Source organism: Balaenoptera borealis, assembly GCF_965194805.1.
Source record: "Balaenoptera borealis genome assembly, chromosome: 1".
Lineage (NCBI taxonomy): Eukaryota > Metazoa > Chordata > Mammalia > Artiodactyla > Balaenopteridae > Balaenoptera > Balaenoptera borealis.
In genome coordinates this window covers 65,817,165-65,840,112 of record NC_138860.1, presented here as the reverse complement: position 1 = coordinate 65,840,112, position 22,948 = coordinate 65,817,165, and the positions used below count along the sequence as shown (strand labels likewise).

The 22,948-nt window shown below is 45.6% G+C and overlaps 1 protein-coding gene across 1 annotated transcript in view; it reads left to right on the top strand.

Moving 5' to 3' along the window:
• The window catches only part of LOC309613809 (uncharacterized protein), a 335,392-nt gene extending 316,309 nt beyond the window's left edge, over positions 1-19,083 (top strand). Inside the window, exon 2 of the mRNA XM_082361212.1 lies at positions 18,122-19,083. Coding sequence (XP_082217338.1) covers positions 18,122-18,474 — 353 coding nt within the window. The 3' untranslated portion in view covers positions 18,475-19,083. The remainder of the gene's footprint in view (positions 1-18,121) is intronic.
• The last annotated feature ends 3,865 nt before the right edge of the window (positions 19,084-22,948 follow it).

Below are 22,948 nucleotides of genomic sequence, written 5' to 3'. Positions count from 1 at the left end.
TGATTCTCCAGAAGAGCAGGTGGCCCCCCTCTGAGGGCAGGGGCAAGACCACGGACCAAGTCCCCCTGCACTAAGGCACTACTGGAAGCTCTTCCTGAACAGCAGTCCTGGCTTGGAGCGAACCCGTGTACCGCCAAAGCTGGTCTCGTCCTGCAGCTGAGGGACGCAGGCTTTAAGTCAGCTGCCTTGGCTTTAAATCAATCAGCCCCCCCTTTAAGTCAGGTGACCTGATTTTAAATCACTGTGTGCCCCTCAAGCCTGCAACTTCAAAAGTTGGGAACTTCACTTTGATCCCAGCACCTCACACAGCTGAATGCACACTGTAGTCACCCCCAACCCTGGCTTAGAGGCAGGATATAAGGTAAGGGGATGGGCGTGCACACATGGTGATGAGGGTGTACTTCATGGACCAGAAGGGTCCAGGTACTCTGGGCACAGCAAGCAGTGCACGATACAGCAGCTCCCTGGCAAAGCTGGTGATGCACAGGGGGAGCAGGCACACCCAGGCATGCAGAGGCTCCAGGGCGGGAGCTGGGGCACAACCAGCCGGGAGGGTGTGAAAGCGGAGGATCTGAGCCTTCTTGAGAAAGGCAGACACAGAGGATGGATGAGAAACAAAGACCAGATGAAACATGGATTTGAAAAATACACCCTGCTCTTGAATTGGGATGGGGGGCACCCCAGATTTGAATCTTCTTACTCCCCAGTCGCTAGTGCTTTGGCATTTGCCCAATTACTTATAAAATGTGACTGATAATATCTAACCCATAGAATACAGCATTTGGAGTGGTTTTGCGTGTTTATGTTTCTATAGGGGAACAAACTTTTCTACAAGAAAAATGTATATTTTCTGAAATAAATTAAAACCCCTTTTTGAAAAGTACTATATCGGACTTCCCTGGTGGCGCAGTGGTTAAGAATCTGCCTGCCAAGGCAGAGGACATGGGCTCGAGCCCTGGTCAGGGAAGATCCCACATGCCGCAGAGCAGCTAAGCCCATGCCCCACAACTACTGAGGCTGGAGGCCACAACTACTGAAGCCTGCGCGCCTAAAGCCTATGCTCCACAACAAGCGCAACAAGAGAATCCACCACAATGAGAAGCCCGTGCACCGCAACAAAGAGTAACCCCCGCTCCCTGCAACTAGAGAAAGCCCACACGCAGCAACGAAGACCCAACACAGCCAAAAATAATTAAATTAATTATTTTTTTAAAAAAACTACTATATCCTTCTATACATCTTCTCTGGGAAAAACAGAGAGAAGGAGTGGGAGAGTGAGAAAGACCAATACTTAGTGCACATCCCTGATGCAAGTGCTCTGCTGGCTCAGATAGTTTTATGCCCACTTTACAAAGGAGGAAGTAAGCTCAGAGAGGTTTAGTAATTTTCCCAAAGCCAAACAGCTACTGAGTGGCAGAACCAGGATCTGAACCAAGTCTGTTGCCTTCAAAGCCTAAGCCCTCATCACAACAAAACTCAATTAATATTTACATTTATCGAATTACATTGCAACCTGGGGAGTTCTTGGCACAGTCCTGAATAAGAGTGAGAAAGAAAGAAATAGCATTGTTCATCCAGTCAACCAAAATTTTTGAAGCAGCTGCTAGATACCTGGCCCTGTTTGGAGTTCAGCAGTGATCAAGACAGGAAGAGTCCTGCTTTCATGAACCATGTAGTGGGGAGGAGAGACGGGTGCAACTTGGGTGAGGGATTTCACCTTGCTGGGCCTCTGTTTTCTCATCTGGAAAATGGGATGGGTGTTTCTCATTTTCTGGGATTGTCCCGCCCTCATATTCTCTGATTCCATAAGAAGCATTTGTTTTCCTGTTTCTTTAAAATTCAATCAGGCCATGAGCTGTGATGAATGTCGTTAGCTGCTCCCCAAATCACTCTATTTCCACCCATTTCCTGTGATCAGGTCTTTCCCCCAACATGACTCACAATCAATCAAGTCACAGAAGCTAAGGGGCACCCAGCAGAAGAATTCCAACCCTGGCTTCTCAGGAGCTCTGCGGTCTACCTGGCCAGGTAAACTTCACGCACCTGGCACAAGGTGGCCATCCCTGGTTTCACATCAACATGATCTCAGGCACAAACCTCCTTGTTTTTCCATTTTGTCTTTAAGTTACTTGCTGAAACAACTGCACAAATATGAAAAAAGATACAAAATCAGGCATCCTCTGCCCTCAGTGCCTACTAAATGATTTTCTGCCACTTTAATGATAAAGATACAACATTTCAGCATTCCGCTGCCCTTATTATTTTTCATTTTGTTGATATTTCTACTGAATACATCTTTCAATATTTTAACAATGGAACATGTATTCAGGTTGTTCCACACACAGCCTTTGGTGGTAAGGGTTTTGTTGTTATATTTCTATTATGTTTCCTTTAAAAATAATTATCCTGTTTAAATGGATTACGTCAATTTTATACGCATTTATCATATGATATTGATGAAATTAATACATAGAGGGCAGTAGTACAAATTGATTGGAATTGAGAGCCTCCATTAGCACACTTAAATATGAATATTATATATATACATATATATATTTATAAGCCAAATTACATGCTGAGTGAGATTCTCCTACTCTTTTTCACTCTCTGCCCCTCAAGCCTGTGAGAAATGGAATATTTCTTGCCATATCAGTAAAAAAAGGATGTCACAGACATCAGCACTTGCAGCCCTCCCGTGTGAGCCGGCAGGCCCTGAGGAACTCAGGATATGCAAATACAGAATGCTGGCCCCAGAGAGCTGAGGTGCATATCAAAGGAAGGATTTCAGTGAGCCCAGACGCTTGCATCTTCCCATACAAAGAAAAGCGCTACATTCCTCACCTTGGGAGAGCTGGTTTTCCTTAGTTAACAATCACCTTTTGATGTTCCCCATTACCTGCGCCATTCCCCTCCCCTGTCCCCTCCCCCCAGTACTTTAGCTCAGGGAGGAAGGAGCGCAGAGAGACTCAGCTGAACAAGGGGCCTGCGAGCCTGGGGATGCGTTTTCAGCCGCTTTCCCCGCAGTCAGGAGGAGGGGCGCTGACGCTCCAACCGGACCCTGGGCCTCCCTTGCCCCGTTTCCCCTCAGGACGCTCAGGCCGACCCACTCCCCACGCCCACCAGGCCCGGCGAGCCAGGCCGAGGGCAGGGGCGAGAGGAGGGACTGAAGTTCCCCGGGACCAGACGCAGGGGGCCGCTCTTTCTGCACAGCAGCGGCGGGTGGCAGCGACCCCCTGCCCCTCAGAAGCTGGTCTTGCGCTGACGCCCGGGCACCGGACCAGGAGGAGGGTCAGCGCCCACTTACCCGGCCCGCGGTCCCCAGGACTGTCGTGGCTTCAGCCGCCAGGGCCCCTCCAGAGCCGGCAGCCTCAGTGAGGCCTCCCTCCCCTCGGGCTCCGGGGCACTTCAGTGACAGCGGAGGGAAGAGACACCGAGCCAGGAGTTCCAGCTCTGCGGAAACGTGGGCTCCGTTCTGGGCGAGGAGGTGAGACAGCTCTGCCCCCAGGCCTTCCGGGAGTGAGGGCGGCGCTGGGGGAGGAGCCGCCTGCAGCCGCCAGGAGCCCTTCCGGGGGTCCTGGAGGCGCGGCCCGGCCTGGGGGCCCCGCCCACTGTGGCTGCAGCCCAGGCCTTTTTCCTCGAATCCTACACAAGAAAGAAAGATACACAGTCTATAGTAAATATTCACAAATGATTGTTGCTGCTGTGCTTACTATTCTATTAAAGGTGTAAAATCCATAAAACACTTTAAGTTCAAAGTTAAATATGAATTTTTACCTTTCTAATTATGTCTCTGCTATTCCCAACTGTGATTAATGAATCAGAGACTGTGGCATCACCAGTTAAAAATGAGCTTGAGAAAAAAATAGAACTCAGGCCCACCAGACCTACTGAATCACGATCTGCACTTTTACAATCTCCCCAGTGTACTTGTGTACCCATGAATAGTTGAAAGGTACATTTCTACCTCGACATGTCTTTTCTGTCTGAGAAATACACACATTTTATACAGTTTGATATAAATAACACACCCAAAAATGCATATGCCTTTGTTGAAACCATCATTTTATCATTTCTTTTCCAGATAAGTATAGTCTCTACACTGGTTTTGTGGATCACATGCCATACTCTTTTCTTGTAGTTAGAAATAAGGTAGAGAAAGTTACTTTGTAAATATATATATATATATATATATATATATATATTAGTGGGTAATTGAAGACAGTCTTCTAAATTAAAAGCAGTTCTCTTAACTTGCTGTTTTCTTCTTGGGTCACATTATGAACTCTTCCCGTGGCCACATGGCATGTGTACTTTTAATTTCAGGGGCTGCTGACATTCCAGGATGTGGCCATAGATTTCTCTCAAGAGGAGTGAGAATGACTGGACCAAAATCAATGGGAATTGTACAGGGATGTGATTTTAGAGAAGTATAGGAACCTGCTCTCCTTGGGTGAGGATACCTTCCTTCCAGAATTCCTTATCCAACCACAGGGTTTAGAGTCCTTCATTTGTAGAATGTCTCCTGGAATCTTCTGCTTCCTACAATAGGGTTTCAGATTGCAACGTTTCAGGAAAGATTGGGAGTTTGTGGGTATAATTTATCTTATTCTTTTAAAATTGCAGCCTCCCTTTTAATATACTTTGTAACTGCTTGGGAAGTGTCTATATGAACTGTGTACTATATGCTTCTGTTATAGTCCTTACAATATTTTTTTGCCTTATTTTCTGTAACAATTTTCCATGGATTCTTTGGGCTTAAGGTATATTAAAAGGGAGACTGCGATTCTGGGACTTCCCTGGTGATGCAGTGGTTAAGAATTCTCCTGCCAATGCAGGGGACCCGGTTCGATCCCCGGTCCGGGAAGATCCCACGTGCCACGGAGCAACTAAGCCAGTGGGCCACAACTACTGAGCCTGCGCGCCACAACTACTGAAGCCGGCGTGCCTTGAGCCCGTGCGCCATTTATTGTTTGGAGAATAAAACCGCCTCCGAGTGATTAAAATTTAGACCAGCTAGTCAAAATGCTTTATCACCTGTTCTTCTAAAGCACTGATCAACGGAACAAGTTTTACTAGGGATAACAGTGTGATTGTATTCTGGAGTTCATATGGGCAATATGGTTTATGACCTTGATGCTGGATCACGACATTTCAATGGCATAACTGCTATTAATTGTCTGTTTGTTCAACGATTAAAGTCTCACGTGATCTGAGTTCAGACTGGAGTCATCCTGGTTGGTTTCTGTCTATTGCAGATTTCTTCCAGTATGAAAGGACAAGAGCAATTCGGCTTCCTTTACAAAATGTCTTCAAACTAAATGATGATGTAATCTACATTCAATTAATTTATACATACCCTACTGTAGAACAGGGTTTGTTACGGTGGCAGAGCCCGGTAATTATGTAAAACTGAAACCTTTATCTGCAGTGGTTCAAGTCCTCTTCCTAAGAATATGTTTATAATCAACATTCTTTCACAAATTACCCAATTTAATTCACCATAGCATTCCTCATATTAACTAAATGGAGAATCCTAGGCTATATGCAAATCCAGAAAGGGCCAAAAATCATCAGCCCCCATGGATTATTACAACCCATTGCTGAGGCATTCAAATTACTTATTAAAGAACCACTATGTCCATCAACATCATCAATTTATATATTATTGCCCCAATGCTAGCCTTAACCCTGGCTCTCACAACATGAATTCCTCTTCCCATATCTTATCCACTAATTAATATAAATGTAGGCATATTATTTATATTAGCCATATCACACCTAGCCATCTATTCCATCCTCAGATCTGGATGAGCTTCACGTTCAAAATACTCACTCACTGGAGCTCTAGGGACAGTAGCACAGACAATCTCATATGAAGTAATGTAACAGTTATTCTATTCTCAGTCTTACTGATAAATGGATCATTTACACTTTCAACAGTAATTATTACACAAGAACACCTATGACTAATTTTCTCCTGACCCCTACCCAGAATTTGATTATCTCCGCAGTAGCAGAAATCCAATGAAGGCCCACTTGATTTAACAGAAGTAGAATCAAAACCTGTATATGTCTTCAATGTAGAAAATGTAGCAGGCCCATTCACCCCGTCCTTCCTAGAGAATATGTCAATTTCCCTATAATAAACATTTCCACAACAATCTATTTTTAGGAGCATTTGACAATCCCTAGGTTCCAGAATTATAGATTCTTTCATCCTGTGAATATAGTTTTTTTTTAATAATTTTTATAGTTTTACTACCTTTAAACAAAATGTACTCCATTGCTGTGGAATATTCCTTCATAGGAGCGTGCATGATTCATTTCTGCATCCGCTTGTGATGGCCTTCAAGTTCTTTCAGGTTTGGCTCCTGTGGCTGCAGAGTCCATGTCCGTGTGTCCTGGTGCAGGGCTGGTGGGTTTGTGTTCAACTGGGAGGAGCACTGTGGGTCTGTGTGCACGGACTTCGCTATCTGAGGCCCGATTATTTCAGAAGTGGTTGCATCCCCCCCGCTGCATACCAGGCTTTCCATTGCTCCACATCCTGCTGATAGTTGATACTATGTCTTTCATGTCTGCCATTCCGGTAGGTGTATGCACAGTATTTTTCTTATGGCTTTAATCCCTCGGTTGTTAGTGAAGTTGTGCATCTTGTGGTATTCATGGACTATTTCCTGTTGTTTTTTAAAAAGTTTTTAAAATTGTGGTCAAATACACATAACATAAAATTTACTGTCTTAACCATTTTTAAGTGCACATTTCAGGGTCAAGAAGTAATTCGCACTGTTGTGCAAACCTGACCGCCATCGTCCTCCAGAACTTTTTCATCTTGCAAAATTGAAACAGTCCCCATTAAACACTCACTCCCCATTGTCCCTCCCTCAGCCTCTGGCACTCAACATCCTACTTTATGTCTCTATGATTCCAACTGCTCTAGAGGTCTTGTATGAGTGGATCAAGCACTGTTTGTTTTTTGTGTCTAGCTTACATCACTGAGCATAATGCCCTCAAGGTTCATCCCTGCTGCAGCCCGTGTCAGAATTGCCTTCCTTTGTAGGCGGAATAAACATTCCCTTGTATTGATGGACTGTGTTTTTCTTCTCCGTTCATCCATTAGTGGACACATGTAATATCTACATTCATTTCTCCTGTCATAATATTTGTGGAATAATGTCAGAAAGTCCTATGAATCAAAAGTCATTTGCCATTAACTTTTTTCTTCAACTTTTTATTGTGAAAAACATCAAAGCTAAGAAAAGGGAAAAATACATGTCAGCTTCACTTGTGTTCAGGAATTAATACTTTACGGATTCACTTTATTCCCTGTGTGTTGTGCTATGCTTGTGCATGTGCCTGTTTGCATACATATGCTGTGCATGTGCATAGGTATGTGCACTTGCACACGTTAGTGTGTCCATGGGCATATGCGTGCATGTGTGTTCATATGCTAGTGTGTGAATATATTTGTTCTGTGCACGTGCATATGTTTGTGTGTGTGCTGTGCCTGCCTGTGTGCACACCTGTGTGTTTGCTGGAACCACTTGCACTTGCAAGTTGGTTGCAGACTGAATTGTGCCCCAGATATATCCGCACGCAGCTGCTCCAACAATCCTGCGTAGCCACGTAAAGGTCACAGATCTCAGGGATTTAAATGGATGGAGCAGGATGTCCTGACACAGAGTCTGTCTTCCAATGACTGTCACCGTCTCAGTAACTTCTTTCACACCTTCTTTAAACCCCATTCAGGGTCCAGTTTAGACCCCCATTACATTCAGTCACCTGCCCCAGGTCCCCTAAAGCAACAATGTCACAGTTGGGGAGCCCGGCCAAGTATGGGGGTGCCCCTCCTGTTGGCCTGGCCTCCAGGCCCTGCACTTGGCTCCTGTGTTTCCATCTCTCAGCCAGGCCCCAACTTGGATGGGGCCGCCACCTCTTTCCTCACAGGGTCCCATCGCCCAGTCAAGGGGGTTCATTCTCCCCAAACACAGTATCAGGAGTGGGGGGGGTGGTGACAGTCCCCACTGGGTCTCCTTCATGTGAGACCCTGTGCTGTTGAAAGATCAGGCACCCTGTCCTCGGGGGTGGGGGGCTGGGGGGTGACATGCGGCCCACGATGGGCAGGCGGGTCCCCGGGTGGGGCGAGCCAGCGTGCAAGGAGTTCCGCGGTAGGTTCTCCTCTCCAACGGCTTCTGTGTCCCTACATCTCCCCGTGCCTCCCCTGGAACACAGCGCGGTGCCTGGGACAGGAGCCATGGGAGCCGTCAGCCACCGCCCCCTCTACACACACACACACACACACACACACACACACACACACACACACACGCACACACACACGCACACGCTGCAGGGAAGCAGGACCTGAGTGTAGGGCTCTCAGCGGCCCTGAGCGCCACGCCCGGAATCGGCCAGCCGAATGGACAGACCGGATCTCCCGGCCCGGACCATGCAGGACTCTCCTGCCTGGGCTTCCAGTGTGGTCGCCTCCTTCTGGAAGCCTGGGAGGCTGGAATCAGGCCACTTCTTGTCTGTCTTGGCAGCAGACTGGGCTGCACTCTAAGAAGTTCGTGGCTCACCCATGGATCCTGACCATCAGGTGGCCAGAGAAATTGGGAACATTTCTGTTTTGCCTGTTGAAATGTTTAATGACAAAGATTTTGTTCAGTTTCCTGATGTGGGTGTCCAAAGATGAGAGACCCATGTGTGTGATCTGTACGTCCTATGAGATCAGCCCTAAGCTAGTTTAAACATGATCAAGTTCTGTCTACACGGTAGATTTAGACCTCTGCATGTCTTGTCTACCGATTATGTTTAGAGCTGACCATGTGTTGTCTATAATAAGAAGATTTAGACCTGACCATGTTCTGTGTACGCTAGGACTATGGGGACCTGGGTAGAGACCCGGCCTGGACTCAGTACTGGGAAGCTCCGTGCCTGCATCTGAATGTCAGTGCTTAGATGTCTGGGGTCTGGAGCTGAGGTGGGTTTGTCTACGTAGCAGCCTCTCCTCTGAGTGTGGTGACCTGGTCCTTCCAAGGGTCAGTGCTATGGTCGGGGCCTTAGTCTTAATCCCTGCAAGGTTCACCTTCCCTGGGGCTCGTGGAGAATCCTCAGGGAGGCTACCTGGCAATAATTCCAATTTACCAGCACGTGCATGGTGCATAGGGAGGCAGGTTTAGCTGGTGAATTGATTGCAGGGCACGCAGATTGGGCAAAAGCCCGATAGGCAGGTTTAGCTGGTGAATTGATTGCAGGGCACGCAGATTGGGCAAAAGGCCGATGGGTAACAGCTGAGGCTGCTGCTGAGCGCTCCTTCCAGTCTACCGTCCCTACTCAGCAGAGTCCAGAGCTGCCCCTCGGCTTTCAGCCCTGCTGTCCTGTGAGTTTTCTCAACATGTAAGTGAGACGAGAAAGCACTGAGCCTGCCAGCGCCAAGGTCGTGTGTTCAGCTCTAGCCTGAAAGCTTTAAAAACAGTTAAAATCACACAGAACCAAAGTGAGAAGAGGAGGACTCCTGTGGGACAAGTGTGGGGAAAGGAGACCCACCTGACACTTTTTCCCATCCCAGGAGGTCCCAGGGACCCAGCTTGTTTCCACATTGGGGGAGCACCCTGCAGAGCCATGGTGTCCTGACCAAGGGGACGTGTGACCCCAGGTGCAGGGTCTGGGGAGGTGAGGTCACCCTGGGACTGTGGACGTGTGACCCAGGTGGAGGGGTCTGGGGAGGTGGGTCACCCTGGTGAGTGTGGATGTGTGACCCCAGGTATAGGGTGCGGGGACTGTGTGGGTCTCACCACACCTGCATGGGTCAGGATCACAGGTACGGGGAGACCACATATGCGCTCTTTGCCTGCAGTGTGTCCTGTCCCCTTTGAGATTTCCAACCTCTGCATTAAGGGTGTTGCCCTGATTAACCTGTGGTCCCTTTTCTTCTCTTAATCTTGTCACAATCATATGAGGTCAGACATGTTTGAGTGGGTTGCTGCTCTGTGTTCTGGTGAGTGACAATACTTGGTGGTATCATATTAATATCATAGCATATCATATGTCTAATCTATGGGGGTCACCACTGCCTGGGTCCCCCTGGACAGAGGTCAGGTGAGCACAGACTAGCCCCCCCTAAGAATGGTCTCCCACGTGCTCTGTGAGGGTACCGTGATGGCCCCTAAGGTAGGGGACTGTGTCTGGGCCTCTGACATTTGTGATGAAGGGGAGTCGAAATGGAATCTCAATTAACAAGACATTATTTTAAGAATTTATTTTAAGTGAAATAAAACACACATCACAAAAAAACAAAAACAAAAACAAAAAAAACACACACATCACATACCCTTTACCATCATCACCATTTTAAGTGCACGTTTCTGAGGCATCAGATATATTCACTTTCTCGTGGAGCCATCACCACCATCCCTAGAACTTTTCATCTTGCAAAACGAAAATTCCACAACCATGAAAGTCTCACTTCCCATTCCCTCCCACTGCCCCTGGCATGGATATCCACTTCAGTCACTGAGTTGTCGACTCCAGGGCACCCACTGGAGTGGAATCCTGCAGTGTTTGCTGACGGGTCATTTTGGAAGAGCTGACTTTCAGTCTGAAGCTCTGCCTGTTTGCATCTGAAGATTCTGCATTTAAGGAGAGGGTGTATGAGGAAGGGGGTGTATGAGGGACAAAGGTGTCCGGGGTGCAGATGAGCCAGGACCTGACCAGCTGCCTTTTGGGTCCTCTGGTCCCATCTCTTGGTCTGTGCCTCATCTGCATCATCACTGTCCCCGCTGGCACCCCTGGGGTGTTGTTGTCTGAGTGAGACTCCCCTGGTGCCCCTGCTCTCCTCCCCTCCTCCTGCTGGTTGGGGAGGGAACTGCTTGCTGTGTGGGCTCTATTCCTGAGGCATGAAGGAACCTGTAGCATGGACCTGCAGAGTGTGGGGTGTGGTCCCAAGAGCATGGGGCCCACATAGGACACAACATCGGGGCGTGACAAGTGCTAGGGCTGCCTCATCACTGACAGGGAATGTTGCGCAGATCCTGCTCGGGAGGGTGTGGTGGGTGGCCTGGGACCCTAGAGGCCCCATTCCTATCCTGGAGCTTGGAGAGTGCATCCCCATGGGCTCCAGATTCACCCCATATCTCAGCCATATCCCTCTGTCCTGTCTTTGAACTCAGGAAAACGAGCTCTCTTGTCCACAACATAGGCCTGGTCCTGTTGGTACTAGGATTCTTTAAGTTAGGCGTCCTGGGATAGCAGCTCTTTTTAGGTCTGAGAAGGAACAACTCAGGAGTGTACAACAATTTCAGATGAAACTAATATTCAATGACTATCTCTAACTATTCGGTTGTTGACTTCTATTAGTCATTATTCTCCTGGTTTTAGCTCTGATGTGGGGATTACAGAGGAGTCAACATTTAAATCTTCATAATCTGTGTATTTGTAGCTTCAGTATCATTACTGACCCATAGTTTTTTATGGTTTGGGAAGAGTTATTGATTTCATGTATCATGTAAAGGATTCACAATGATGATAGGGCAATTAAGATTACAATAGTGGCTAGTAAATTGTTCACATTTTCTCTACCTGTGCATCTATTGTATGCAAGTGAGTTAGTTTAGATGTCAATATTAGTGAAATGATATAGAGGACTAGAGAACTTATTTTTAAAATCACTATTCATGTGTGATGATGAAAATGTAAAAGTTCTTCCATAATCGGTGATGTTGTATCTTGAGAGCCGAGATGAAATTGATATGCCTTAGTGATATACAGGATTTTAGCCTATGATTTAACTTTGACAAAGCTACATCACTTTTTACTTTTATCTCATTTATTGAGAAAGACATAATTGTTATGGTGTTGGCTTGAAACTGGTTGAGAAGGACTTGAGTCCTTCCTTATTTTACATTTACATAGGTAGGATCTTGAAACGTAGGATATGGTAAAGGACATTCGTGTAACCATTCTAGGTTAGGAGTAGCAGTTTCCACTGCTAAGACTTCTTGTTTAGACGCAAATGCTTTTCAAAGTATGAAGATTATTAGCATTACTGCTGCTACTGAGATTAATGAGCCTAAAGACAAAATATTTCATGTGGTGTGTGCCTCAGGGTACTCAGACTAACGTAGTGACATCCCTGAGAGGCCAAGAAAGTGCTGCAGGAAGTCATATTTACTACTACAAATATACTTGTGAAGTGAATTTTTGCTCATGCTGAGTTAACTGTATAACCTGAGAATAGTGGGAATCAGTGTAGGAAGCCTCCTATAATAGTGAAAACTGCTCCCATGGACATTAGGTCATGGAAGTGTGCTACTACATAGTATGTATCCTGGAGGACAATGTCTGCGATGAGTTGGCTAAGATGATTCCTGTCAAACTACCTACTGTAAAAAGAAAAACTAAAGCCTAAAACTCATAATATAGTGGGAGGTCATATAATATTACCTCCATGAACAGTTGCTAACCAGGGACTTCCCTGGTGACGCAGTGGTTAAGAATTCGCCTGCCAATGCAGGGGACACGGGTTCGAGCCCTCGTCTGGGAAGATTCCACATGCCGCGGAGCAAAAAGCCCGTGCACCACAACTACTGAGCTGCCCTCTAGAGCCCACAAGCCACAACTACTGCAGCCCACGCGCCTAGAGGCTGTGCTCTGCAACAAGAGAAGCCACTGCAATGAAAAGGCCGCACACCGCACGAAGAGTAGCTGCCGCTCACCGCAACCAGAGAAAGCCCACGTGCAGCAAACAAGACCCAGCGCAGCCAAAAAAAAAGAAAAGAAAAAGAAAAATTAAATAAAGAGTTGCTAATCAGCTAGATACTTTTACTGCTGTAGGGATAGAAGTAATTACGGTAGCTGATGCAAAGTATGCTCCTGAGTCGACAGCTATCCCTATGGTAAACATATGATGGGCCCACAAGAGAAATCCTAAAAAAACAGTGAACATGACTCATACTATTCCCAATTAGCTGAAAGGCACTTTTTGTCCTAAATAGTATGTAATGATATGTGAGTTTATAACAAAGCCTGGTAGGCCATGAATACAGACTTCAGGGTGAGCAAAGAATCAAAATAGGTGTTGGTATAGGATTCAGTCCCCTCCTGCAGGGTCAAAGAAAGTAGTGTTTAGATTTCTATCTCTTAACAGTATGGCAATTCTGGCTGCTCGGACTGAGATTGGTAATTATAGTAATATGGCTATAGTTGGGGAAGATTAAACAAATAATGGTGTTTGGTATTGGGATATGACTGCTGGTTTTGTATTAAAGACTATAGTAATAAAAGTAATAATACCAAGAATTGAAGAGACACCTGCTAAATGTAAGGAGAAAATGGTTAGGTCGACAGAGGCTCCTGCATGGGCCAGATTGCAGGCTAGAGCTGAATACATGGTTCCACTGGTACCAGAACCAGCTTCTACTACTGGTGATATGAGTAGGAGTAAGAATGATGGGGGAAGCAGTCAAAAGTTTATATGATTTATTGGGGGAAATGCTACTTCAGGTGTCTGAGTTATTAGTGGCCCAAGTCAGTTTTCAAAGCCTGCAATCATAACGGGTACAGCTATAACGAAAATTATTACAAGTGCAGGGACTGTTATGACTACCTTACAGACTTGGGCATCTCCAAGTAGCGGTCCAGGTCAGCATAGCTCAGCCTGGATTAATATAATTAAGGGGCTGCCTGCTACTCCAGCTCAAGCACCAAATAGTAAATATAAAATGCCGATATCTTTGTGATTTGTTGAAAAGAATCAGCAGTGTATGAACAGAGGTAAAATGACTGAGTTAGCATTAGACTGTAAATCTAAAGACAGAGATTGAGCCCTCTTTCTGGCAAACCCTGTGGTGAATCAACAAATTGAATTGTAACTTCAGAGAAGCAGCTTCAATTCTGCCAGTGGTTTTCCTGCCTTGTTTTTTCTTTTTTTCTTTCTCAAATGAAGGAGAAGTAGACTGAAGCCAGTTGACTAGAGGATTTGCCTGTTAACTAGAGTTTCCTGGGGTTAAAACTCATCAATCTCGTAAAGATTTGGCTTAAATACAGTGTTTGCTTTACATTCAATTGATGTAGAATAAAGTCTTGCAATCCTTATTTTTAGGAATTAAGTAAATTTCACTTGTTTAGGGTTTTGAAAGCTCTTGGTCTGAACTAACCTAAATTCCTAGTCCAGCACCGATAGAATGGGTGTTGTGTGTAGTAATCGTGTGGGTATTATGATTGGTAATGATAGGAAGGTTATTTCTTTGTATGTTCAAATTGTTTTGTGTTTGTGTTGTTTAATGAAGGGAATATAGTTAGTGATGTGGAGTATGTTAGCTGCAAGTAGAAATATATGCTGAGGACTGCTATGATGGCTATTAGTGTTGGTAGAATGATGTTGTCATTTTGGTTATCTCTTGGATAATTATTCATTTGGGTAGAAACCCTGATAGTGATGGGCGATGTCCTAATGATACTATAATGGTGAGGAAAATGATTGTGATGGGAGGTGTTTTATCTCATGTGTGTGATAATGATACTCTTGTAGTCCATGATCTGCGCATAAATAAGAAGAAGATAGTGTTGTTATGATATAAATTTGTATGTTTAGGATTGTTATAATCTGAATATACATTATAATAGCTGTTATTCATCCTATATGGGCAATTGATGAGGAGGGTGTAATATTTTCCAGGTGAGTATGGCGAAGTCTGCCTCAGCCTCCAGCTATGATTTATAATATCACTATGATTAATAGTATATTTAGGTTGATGGATGGTGACATGTGGTATAAAACTGATAGGGGTGCAATTTTGTCATGTTGATAGCATCAGGTCTGCTGTTCATGGGATGCCTTGTATGACTTCAGGCACTCAGAAGTGAAATGGGGAAAGTCCTACTTTTGTGACAAGGGCGATTGTCATGAGGGTGGATGCTGCTGGATTAAAGATTTTTGTTATTCATTGTGCTCTTTGACCAGAGTATATTAGATTAACGATAATAGCCATTATAAGTAGTATTGATGTGGTGGACTGTTTTAGGAAATATTTGTTGGATGCTTCTGTAGCTTACGGGTTCATGTTTTTTATTAGAATGGGGATACCATTAACCAGTGTGAGCTTGTTATACAATTATATTTCCTGAGAAAATGGTCAGTAGAATGATGGTAAAAACAATGAGAGTTTATTAGCACAGGAAGGATATACAAAAATATTTTGGGGGTATGGGCCTGAAGCTTACTTAGAGAACTTTACTATATAGCATGTGGTGTAATGCGGTAGGTAGCATGGAGAATGTAAAATTATTAGGAAGAATTCAATTCCAGGAATAAGAGCATTGAAACCTCTATGATTTACTCTATCAAAGTAACTCTTTTGTCAGACATATTTCTTAAATTTGTGGTGGGTTGCCTGGTATGATGACAAGTAGTGAAAACTCTCATATACATAAGGTTAATGTTAGTCGTAAAAAAACATTTTATAAGAGATGTATGCGTTGGTCATATCAAAATTGTAGGTAAGAGGCTCAAATTCATAGAAAGGAGATTGTTAGATGTGTTTTAATGATGACTTGGGCTGTATATAATTCTGGCACCTAGGGATTGTCGAATGCTCCTAAAAGTAGATTGCTGTGGAAATGTTTATTATAGGGAAATTGACATATTCTCTAGGAGGGACGGGGTGAATGGGCCTGCTACATTTTTTACATTGAAGACATATACAGGTTTTGATTCTACTTCTGTTAAATCAAGTGGGCCTTCATTGGATTTCTGCTACTGCGGAGATAATCAAATTCTGGGTAGGGGTCAGGAGAAAATTAGTCATAGGTGTTCTTGTGTAATAATTACTGTTGAAAGTGTAAATGATCCATTTATCAGTAAGACTGAGAATAGAATAACTGTTACATTACTTCATATGAGATTGTCTGTGCTACTGTCCCTAGAGCTCCAGTGAGTGAGTATTTTGAACGTGAAGCTCATCCAGATCTGAGGATGGAATAGATGGCTAGGTGTGATATGGCTAATATAAATAATATGCCTACATTTATATTAATTAGTGGATAAGATATGGGAAGAGGAATTCATGTTGTGAGAGCCAGGGTTAAGGCTAGCATTGGGGCAATAATATATAAATTGATGATGTTGATGGACATAGTGGTTCTTTAATAAGTAATTTGAATGCCTCAGCAATGGGTTGTAATAATCCATGGGGGCTGATGATTTTTGGCCCTTTCTGGATTTGCATATAGCCTAGGATTCTCCATTTAGTTAATATGAGGAATGCTATGGTGAATTAAATTGGGTAATTTGTGAAAGAATGTTGATTATAAACATATTCTTAGGAAGAGGACTTGAACCACTGCAGATAAAGGTTTCAGTTTTACATAATTACCGGGCTCTGCCACCGTAACAAACCCTGTTCTACAGTAGGGTATGTATAAATTAATTGAATGTAGATTACATCATCATTTAGTTTGAAGACATTTTGTAAAGGAAGCCGAATTGCTCTTGTCCTTTCATACTGGAAGAAATCTGCAATAGACAGAAACCAACCAGGATGACTCCAGTCTGAACTCAGATCACGTGAGACTTTAATCGTTGAACAAACAGACAATTAATAGCAGTTATGCCATTGAAATGTCGTGATCCAGCATCAAGGTCATAAACCATATTGCCCATATGAACTCCAGAATACAATCACACTGTTATCCCTAGTAAAACTTGTTCCGTTGATCAGTGCTTTAGAAGAACAGGTGATAAAGCATTTTGACTAGCTGGTCTAAATTTTAATCACTCGGAGGCGGTTTTATTCTCCAAACAATAAATGGCGCACGGGCTCAAGGCACGCCGGCTTCAGTAGTTGTGGCGCGCAGGCTCAGTAGTTGTGGCCCACTGGCTTAGTTGCTCCGTGGCACGTGGGATCTTCCCGGACCGGGGATCGAACCGGGTCCCCTGCATTGGCAGGAGAATTCTTAACCACTGCATCACCAGGGAAGTCCCAGAATCGCAGTCTCCCTTTTAATATACCTTAAGCCCAAAGAATCCATGGAAAATTGTTACAGAAAATAAGGCAAAAAAATATTGTAAGGACTATAACAGAAGCATATAGTACACAGTTCATATAGACACTTCCCAAGCAGTTACAAAGTATATTAAAAGGGAGGCTGCAATTTTAAAAGAATAAGATAAATTATACCCACAAACTCCCAATCTTTCCTGAAACGTTGCAATCTGAAACCCTATTGTAGGAAGCAGAAGATTCCAGGAGACATTCTACAAATGAAGGACTCTAAACCCTGTGGTTGGATAAGGAATTCTGGAAGGAAGGTATCCTCACCCAAGGAGAGCAGGTTCCTATACTTCTCTAAAATCACATCCCTGTACAATTCCCATTGATTTTGGTCCAGTCATTCTCACTCCTCTTGAGAGAAATCTATGGCCACATCCTGGAATGTCAGCAGCCCCTGAAATTAAAAGTACACATGCCATGTGGCCACGGGAAGAGTTCATAATGTGACCCAAGAAGAAAACAGCAAGTTAAGAGAACTGCTTTTAATTTAGAAGACTGTCTTCAATTACCCACTAATATATATATATATATATATATATATATATTTACAAAGTAACTTTCTCTACCTTATTTCTAACTACAAGAAAAGAGTATGGCATGTGATCCACAAAACCAGTGTAGAGACTATACTTATCTGGAAAAGAAATGATAAAATGATGGTTTCAACAAAGGCATATGCATTTTTGGGTGTGTTATTTATATCAAACTGTATAAAATGTGTGTATTTCTCAGACAGAAAAGACATGTCGAGGTAGAAATGTACCTTTCAACTATTCATGGGTACACAAGTACACTGGGGAGATTGTAAAAGTGCAGATCGTGATTCAGTAGGTCTGGTGGGCCTGAGTTCTATTTTTTTCTCAAGCTCATTTTTAACTGGTGATGCCACAGTCTCTGATTCATTAATCACAGTTGGGAATAGCAGAGACATAATTAGAAAGGTAAAAATTCATATTTAACTTTGAACTTAAAGTGTTTTATGGATTTTACACCTTTAATAGAATAGTAAGCACAGCAGCAACAATCATTTGTGAATATTTACTATAGACTGTGTATCTTTCTTTCTTGTGTAGGATTCGAGGAAAAAGGCCTGGGCTGCAGCCACAGTGGGCGGGGCCCCCAGGCCGGGCCGCGCCTCCAGGACCCCCGGAAGGGCTCCTGGCGGCTGCAGGCGGCTCCTCCCCCAGCGCCGCCCTCACTCCCGGAAGGCCTGGGGGCAGAGCGGTCTCACCTCCTCGCCCAGAACGGAGCCCACGTTTCCGCAGAGCTGGAACTCCTGGCTCGGTGTCTCTTCCCTCCGCTGTCACTGAAGTGCCCCGGAGCCCGAGGGGAGGGAGGCCTCACTGAGGCTGCCGGCTCTGGAGGGGCCCTGGCGGCTGAAGCCACGACAGTCCTGGGGACCGCGGGCCGGGTAAGTGGGCGCTGACCCTCCTCCTGGTCCGGTGCCCGGGCGTCAGCGCAAGACCAGCTTCTGAGGGGCAGGGGGTCGCTGCCACCCGCCGCTGCTGTGCAGAAAGAGCGGCCCCCTGCGTCTGGTCCCGGGGAACTTCAGTCCCTCCTCTCGCCCCTGCCCTCGGCCTGGCTCGCCGGGCCTGGTGGGCGTGGGGAGTGGGTCGGCCTGAGCGTCCTGAGGGGAAACGGGGCAAGGGAGGCCCAGGGTCCGGTTGGAGCGTCAGCGCCCCTCCTCCTGACTGCGGGGAAAGCGGCTGAAAACGCATCCCCAGGCTCGCAGGCCCCTTGTTCAGCTGAGTCTCTCTGCGCTCCTTCCTCCCTGAGCTAAAGTACTGGGGGGAGGGGACAGGGGAGGGGAATGGCGCAGGTAATGGGGAACATCAAAAGGTGATTGTTAACTAAGGAAAACCAGCTCTCCCAAGGTGAGGAATGTAGCGCTTTTCTTTGTATGGGAAGATGCAAGCGTCTGGGCTCACTGAAATCCTTCCTTTGATATGCACCTCAGCTCTCTGGGGCCAGCATTCTGTATTTGCATATCCTGAGTTCCTCAGGGCCTGCCGGCTCACACGGGAGGGCTGCAAGTGCTGATGACTGTGACATCCTTTTTTTACTGATATGGCAAGAAATATTCCATTTCTCACAGGCTTAAGGGGCAGAGAGTGAAAAAGAGTAGGAGAATCTCACTCAGCATGTAATTTGGCTTATAAATATATATATGTATATATATAATATTCATATTTAAGTGTGCTAATGGAGGCTCTCAATTCCAATCAATTTGTACTACTGCCCTCTATGTATTAATTTCATCAATATCATATGATAAATGCGTATAAAATTGACGTAATCCATTTAAACAGGATAATTATTTTTAAAGGAAACATAATAGAAATATAACAACAAAACCCTTACCACCAAAGGCTGTGTGTGGAACAACCTGAATACATGTTCCATTGTTAAAATATTGAAAGATGTATTCAGTAGAAATATCAACAAAATGAAAAATAATAAGGGCAGCGGAATGCTGAAATGTTGTATCTTTATCATTAAAGTGGCAGAAAATCATTTAGTAGGCACTGAGGGCAGAGGATGCCTGATTTTGTATCTTTTTTCATATTTGTGCAGTTGTTTCAGCAAGTAACTTAAAGACAAAATGGAAAAACAAGGAGGTTTGTGCCTGAGATCATGTTGATGTGAAACCAGGGATGGCCACCTTGTGCCAGGTGCGTGAAGTTTACCTGGCCAGGTAGACCGCAGAGCTCCTGAGAAGCCAGGGTTGGAATTCTTCTGCTGGGTGCCCCTTAGCTTCTGTGACTTGATTGATTGTGAGTCATGTTGGGGGAAAGACCTGATCACAGGAAATGGGTGGAAATAGAGTGATTTGGGGAGCAGCTAACGACATTCATCACAGCTCATGGCCTGATTGAATTTTAAAGAAACAGGAAAACAAATGCTTCTTATGGAATCAGAGAATATGAGGGCGGGACAATCCCAGAAAATGAGAAACACCCATCCCATTTTCCAGATGAGAAAACAGAGGCCCAGCAAGGTGAAATCCCTCACCCAAGTTGCACCCGTCTCTCCTCCCCACTACATGGTTCATGAAAGCAGGACTCTTCCTGTCTTGATCACTGCTGAACTCCAAACAGGGCCAGGTATCTAGCAGCTGCTTCAAAAATTTTGGTTGACTGGATGAACAATGCTATTTCTTTCTTTCTCACTCTTATTCAGGACTGTGCCAAGAACTCCCCAGGTTGCAATGTAATTCGATAAATGTAAATATTAATTGAGTTTTGTTGTGATGAGGGCTTAGGCTTTGAAGGCAACAGACTTGGTTCAGATCCTGGTTCTGCCACTCAGTAGCTGTTTGGCTTTGGGAAAATTACTAAACCTCTCTGAGCTTACTTCCTCCTTTGTAAAGTGGGCATAAAACTATCTGAGCCAGCAGAGCACTTGCATCAGGGATGTGCACTAAGTATTGGTCTTTCTCACTCTCCCACTCCTTCTCTCTGTTTTTCCCAGAGAAGATGTATAGAAGGATATAGTAGTTTTTTAAAAAAAATAATTAATTTAATTATTTTTGGCTGTGTTGGGTCTTCGTTGCTGCGTGTGGGCTTTCTCTAGTTGCAGGGAGCGGGGGTTACTCTTTGTTGCGGTGCACGGGCTTCTCATTGTGGTGGATTCTCTTGTTGCGCTTGTTGTGGAGCATAGGCTTTAGGCGCGCAGGCTTCAGTAGTTGTGGCCTCCAGCCTCAGTAGTTGTGGGGCATGGGCTTAGCTGCTCTGCGGCATGTGGGATCTTCCCTGACCAGGGCTCGAGCCCATGTCCTCTGCCTTGGCAGGCAGATTCTTAACCACTGCGCCACCAGGGAAGTCCGATATAGTACTTTTCAAAAAGGGGTTTTAATTTATTTCAGAAAATATACATTTTTCTTGTAGAAAAGTTTGTTCCCCTATAGAAACATAAACACGCAAAACCACTCCAAATGCTGTATTCTATGGGTTAGATATTATCAGTCACATTTTATAAGTAATTGGGCAAATGCCAAAGCACTAGCGACTGGGGAGTAAGAAGATTCAAATCTGGGGTGCCCCCCATCCCAATTCAAGAGCAGGGTGTATTTTTCAAATCCATGTTTCATCTGGTCTTTGTTTCTCATCCATCCTCTGTGTCTGCCTTTCTCAAGAAGGCTCAGATCCTCCGCTTTCACACCCTCCCGGCTGGTTGTGCCCCAGCTCCCGCCCTGGAGCCTCTGCATGCCTGGGTGTGCCTGCTCCCCCTGTGCATCACCAGCTTTGCCAGGGAGCTGCTGTATCGTGCACTGCTTGCTGTGCCCAGAGTACCTGGACCCTTCTGGTCCATGAAGTACACCCTCATCACCATGTGTGCACGCCCATCCCCTTACCTTATATCCTGCCTCTAAGCCAGGGTTGGGGGTGACTACAGTGTGCATTCAGCTGTGTGAGGTGCTGGGATCAAAGTGAAGTTCCCAACTTTTGAAGTTGCAGGCTTGAGGGGCACACAGTGATTTAAAATCAGGTCACCTGACTTAAAGGGGGGGCTGATTGATTTAAAGCCAAGGCAGCTGACTTAAAGCCTGCGTCCCTCAGCTGCAGGACGAGACCAGCTTTGGCGGTACACGGGTTCGCTCCAAGCCAGGACTGCTGTTCAGGAAGAGCTTCCAGTAGTGCCTTAGTGCAGGGGGACTTGGTCCGTGGTCTTGCCCCTGCCCTCAGAGGGGGGCCACCTGCTCTTCTGGAGAATCAGGGAGGGGGAAGTGCAGAGTCCCAGCTGGAGTTGCGGCACCCTTCTCTGATGGCAAGGAAAGGGGGGCGGGGCTGTGTAGTGTCCTGGGACTGGACTCACCAGGTCGACTCAGCCTCTCAGCCCCCTAACCTCCCCTCACACACCCCACAAGAGTTTCCAATAATATGTAATTGCGCCTTAGGTTCTCGGTCTTCAAACTCATACCCAGGCTCCCAGATCCCTTGATTCAGCCTATTCCTCTGTGCTCTTTCTTCTATTACATACAGTCCGAGAGGGAGGGGCTGGGGGATGGGACTGGAGCGATCCCGGCAGCACTGGCCTCAGCTGACTAAAGAGATCCGGGGCCTGCGCTATCACACATGTGCGAGGACCCTTAAGGCGGAATCGAGGGGGCCAGTTAGAGGCAGTGCTTGCTGCCTCAAGTGAGTATGGATCACCGTCGGGTGGGGGGGAGCACGCTGACCCCTGAGAAGTACTGTTAGGAGGATGTGTTCCTCCCTCGGCTTCAAGGACGTGGGTGGGCTTCAGGGCTCCAGTTCCTCTCCAGGCCTCCAGGTCCGACTGCACCGCAGCGGGCTTGCAGACCTGTCTTCCTGTCCCAGAACTTGCCAGGCTCCAGGAAGAATCCAGACTGCAGAGATGGTGCCTGAGCGCTCCAGCGTAAGAAGTGCTGTCCCTGGGGACCCAACAGTGGAGGGAGGAAGGGTGAAGGGACTGGGGGTTAGGGTCGGGAGGGGTGGCTGCCCTGGGAGACATTGAGAGAGAAATATCGCCCCCCACACCCCTGCCCCTGCAACTGACCCATTGATGCCATAGGATCTCAGGGCCTTTTAGTCAGAGATGCCTCTGCTTCTTTACTCCTGTGTTCAAAACTATGCAAAACCAACTCTTCATCCTCTTGCTGCCTTGCCAGGACTTTTAAAGCACTGTTCTTTTGAAGCACTCGTTCCCTAAACTGCAGTTTGGAGCTGTCCCAGCTATTTAAAAGTCTTCTCCTTAAACTGAGACTAAATCCTACTCTTTTGGGAAAATGTCCTTAACTTCATTGGAGATCATCTTTTCTGCCCATTCCTTCCTTCTACTGCCGTCTTAAGAACCCCTGTGCTCAAAGAGCTTGGTGATTTATTTTTTGCTTGATGTCAAAAAGAAACCTTCCCCATGCACCCCAAAAAGCTTTCCTGGAT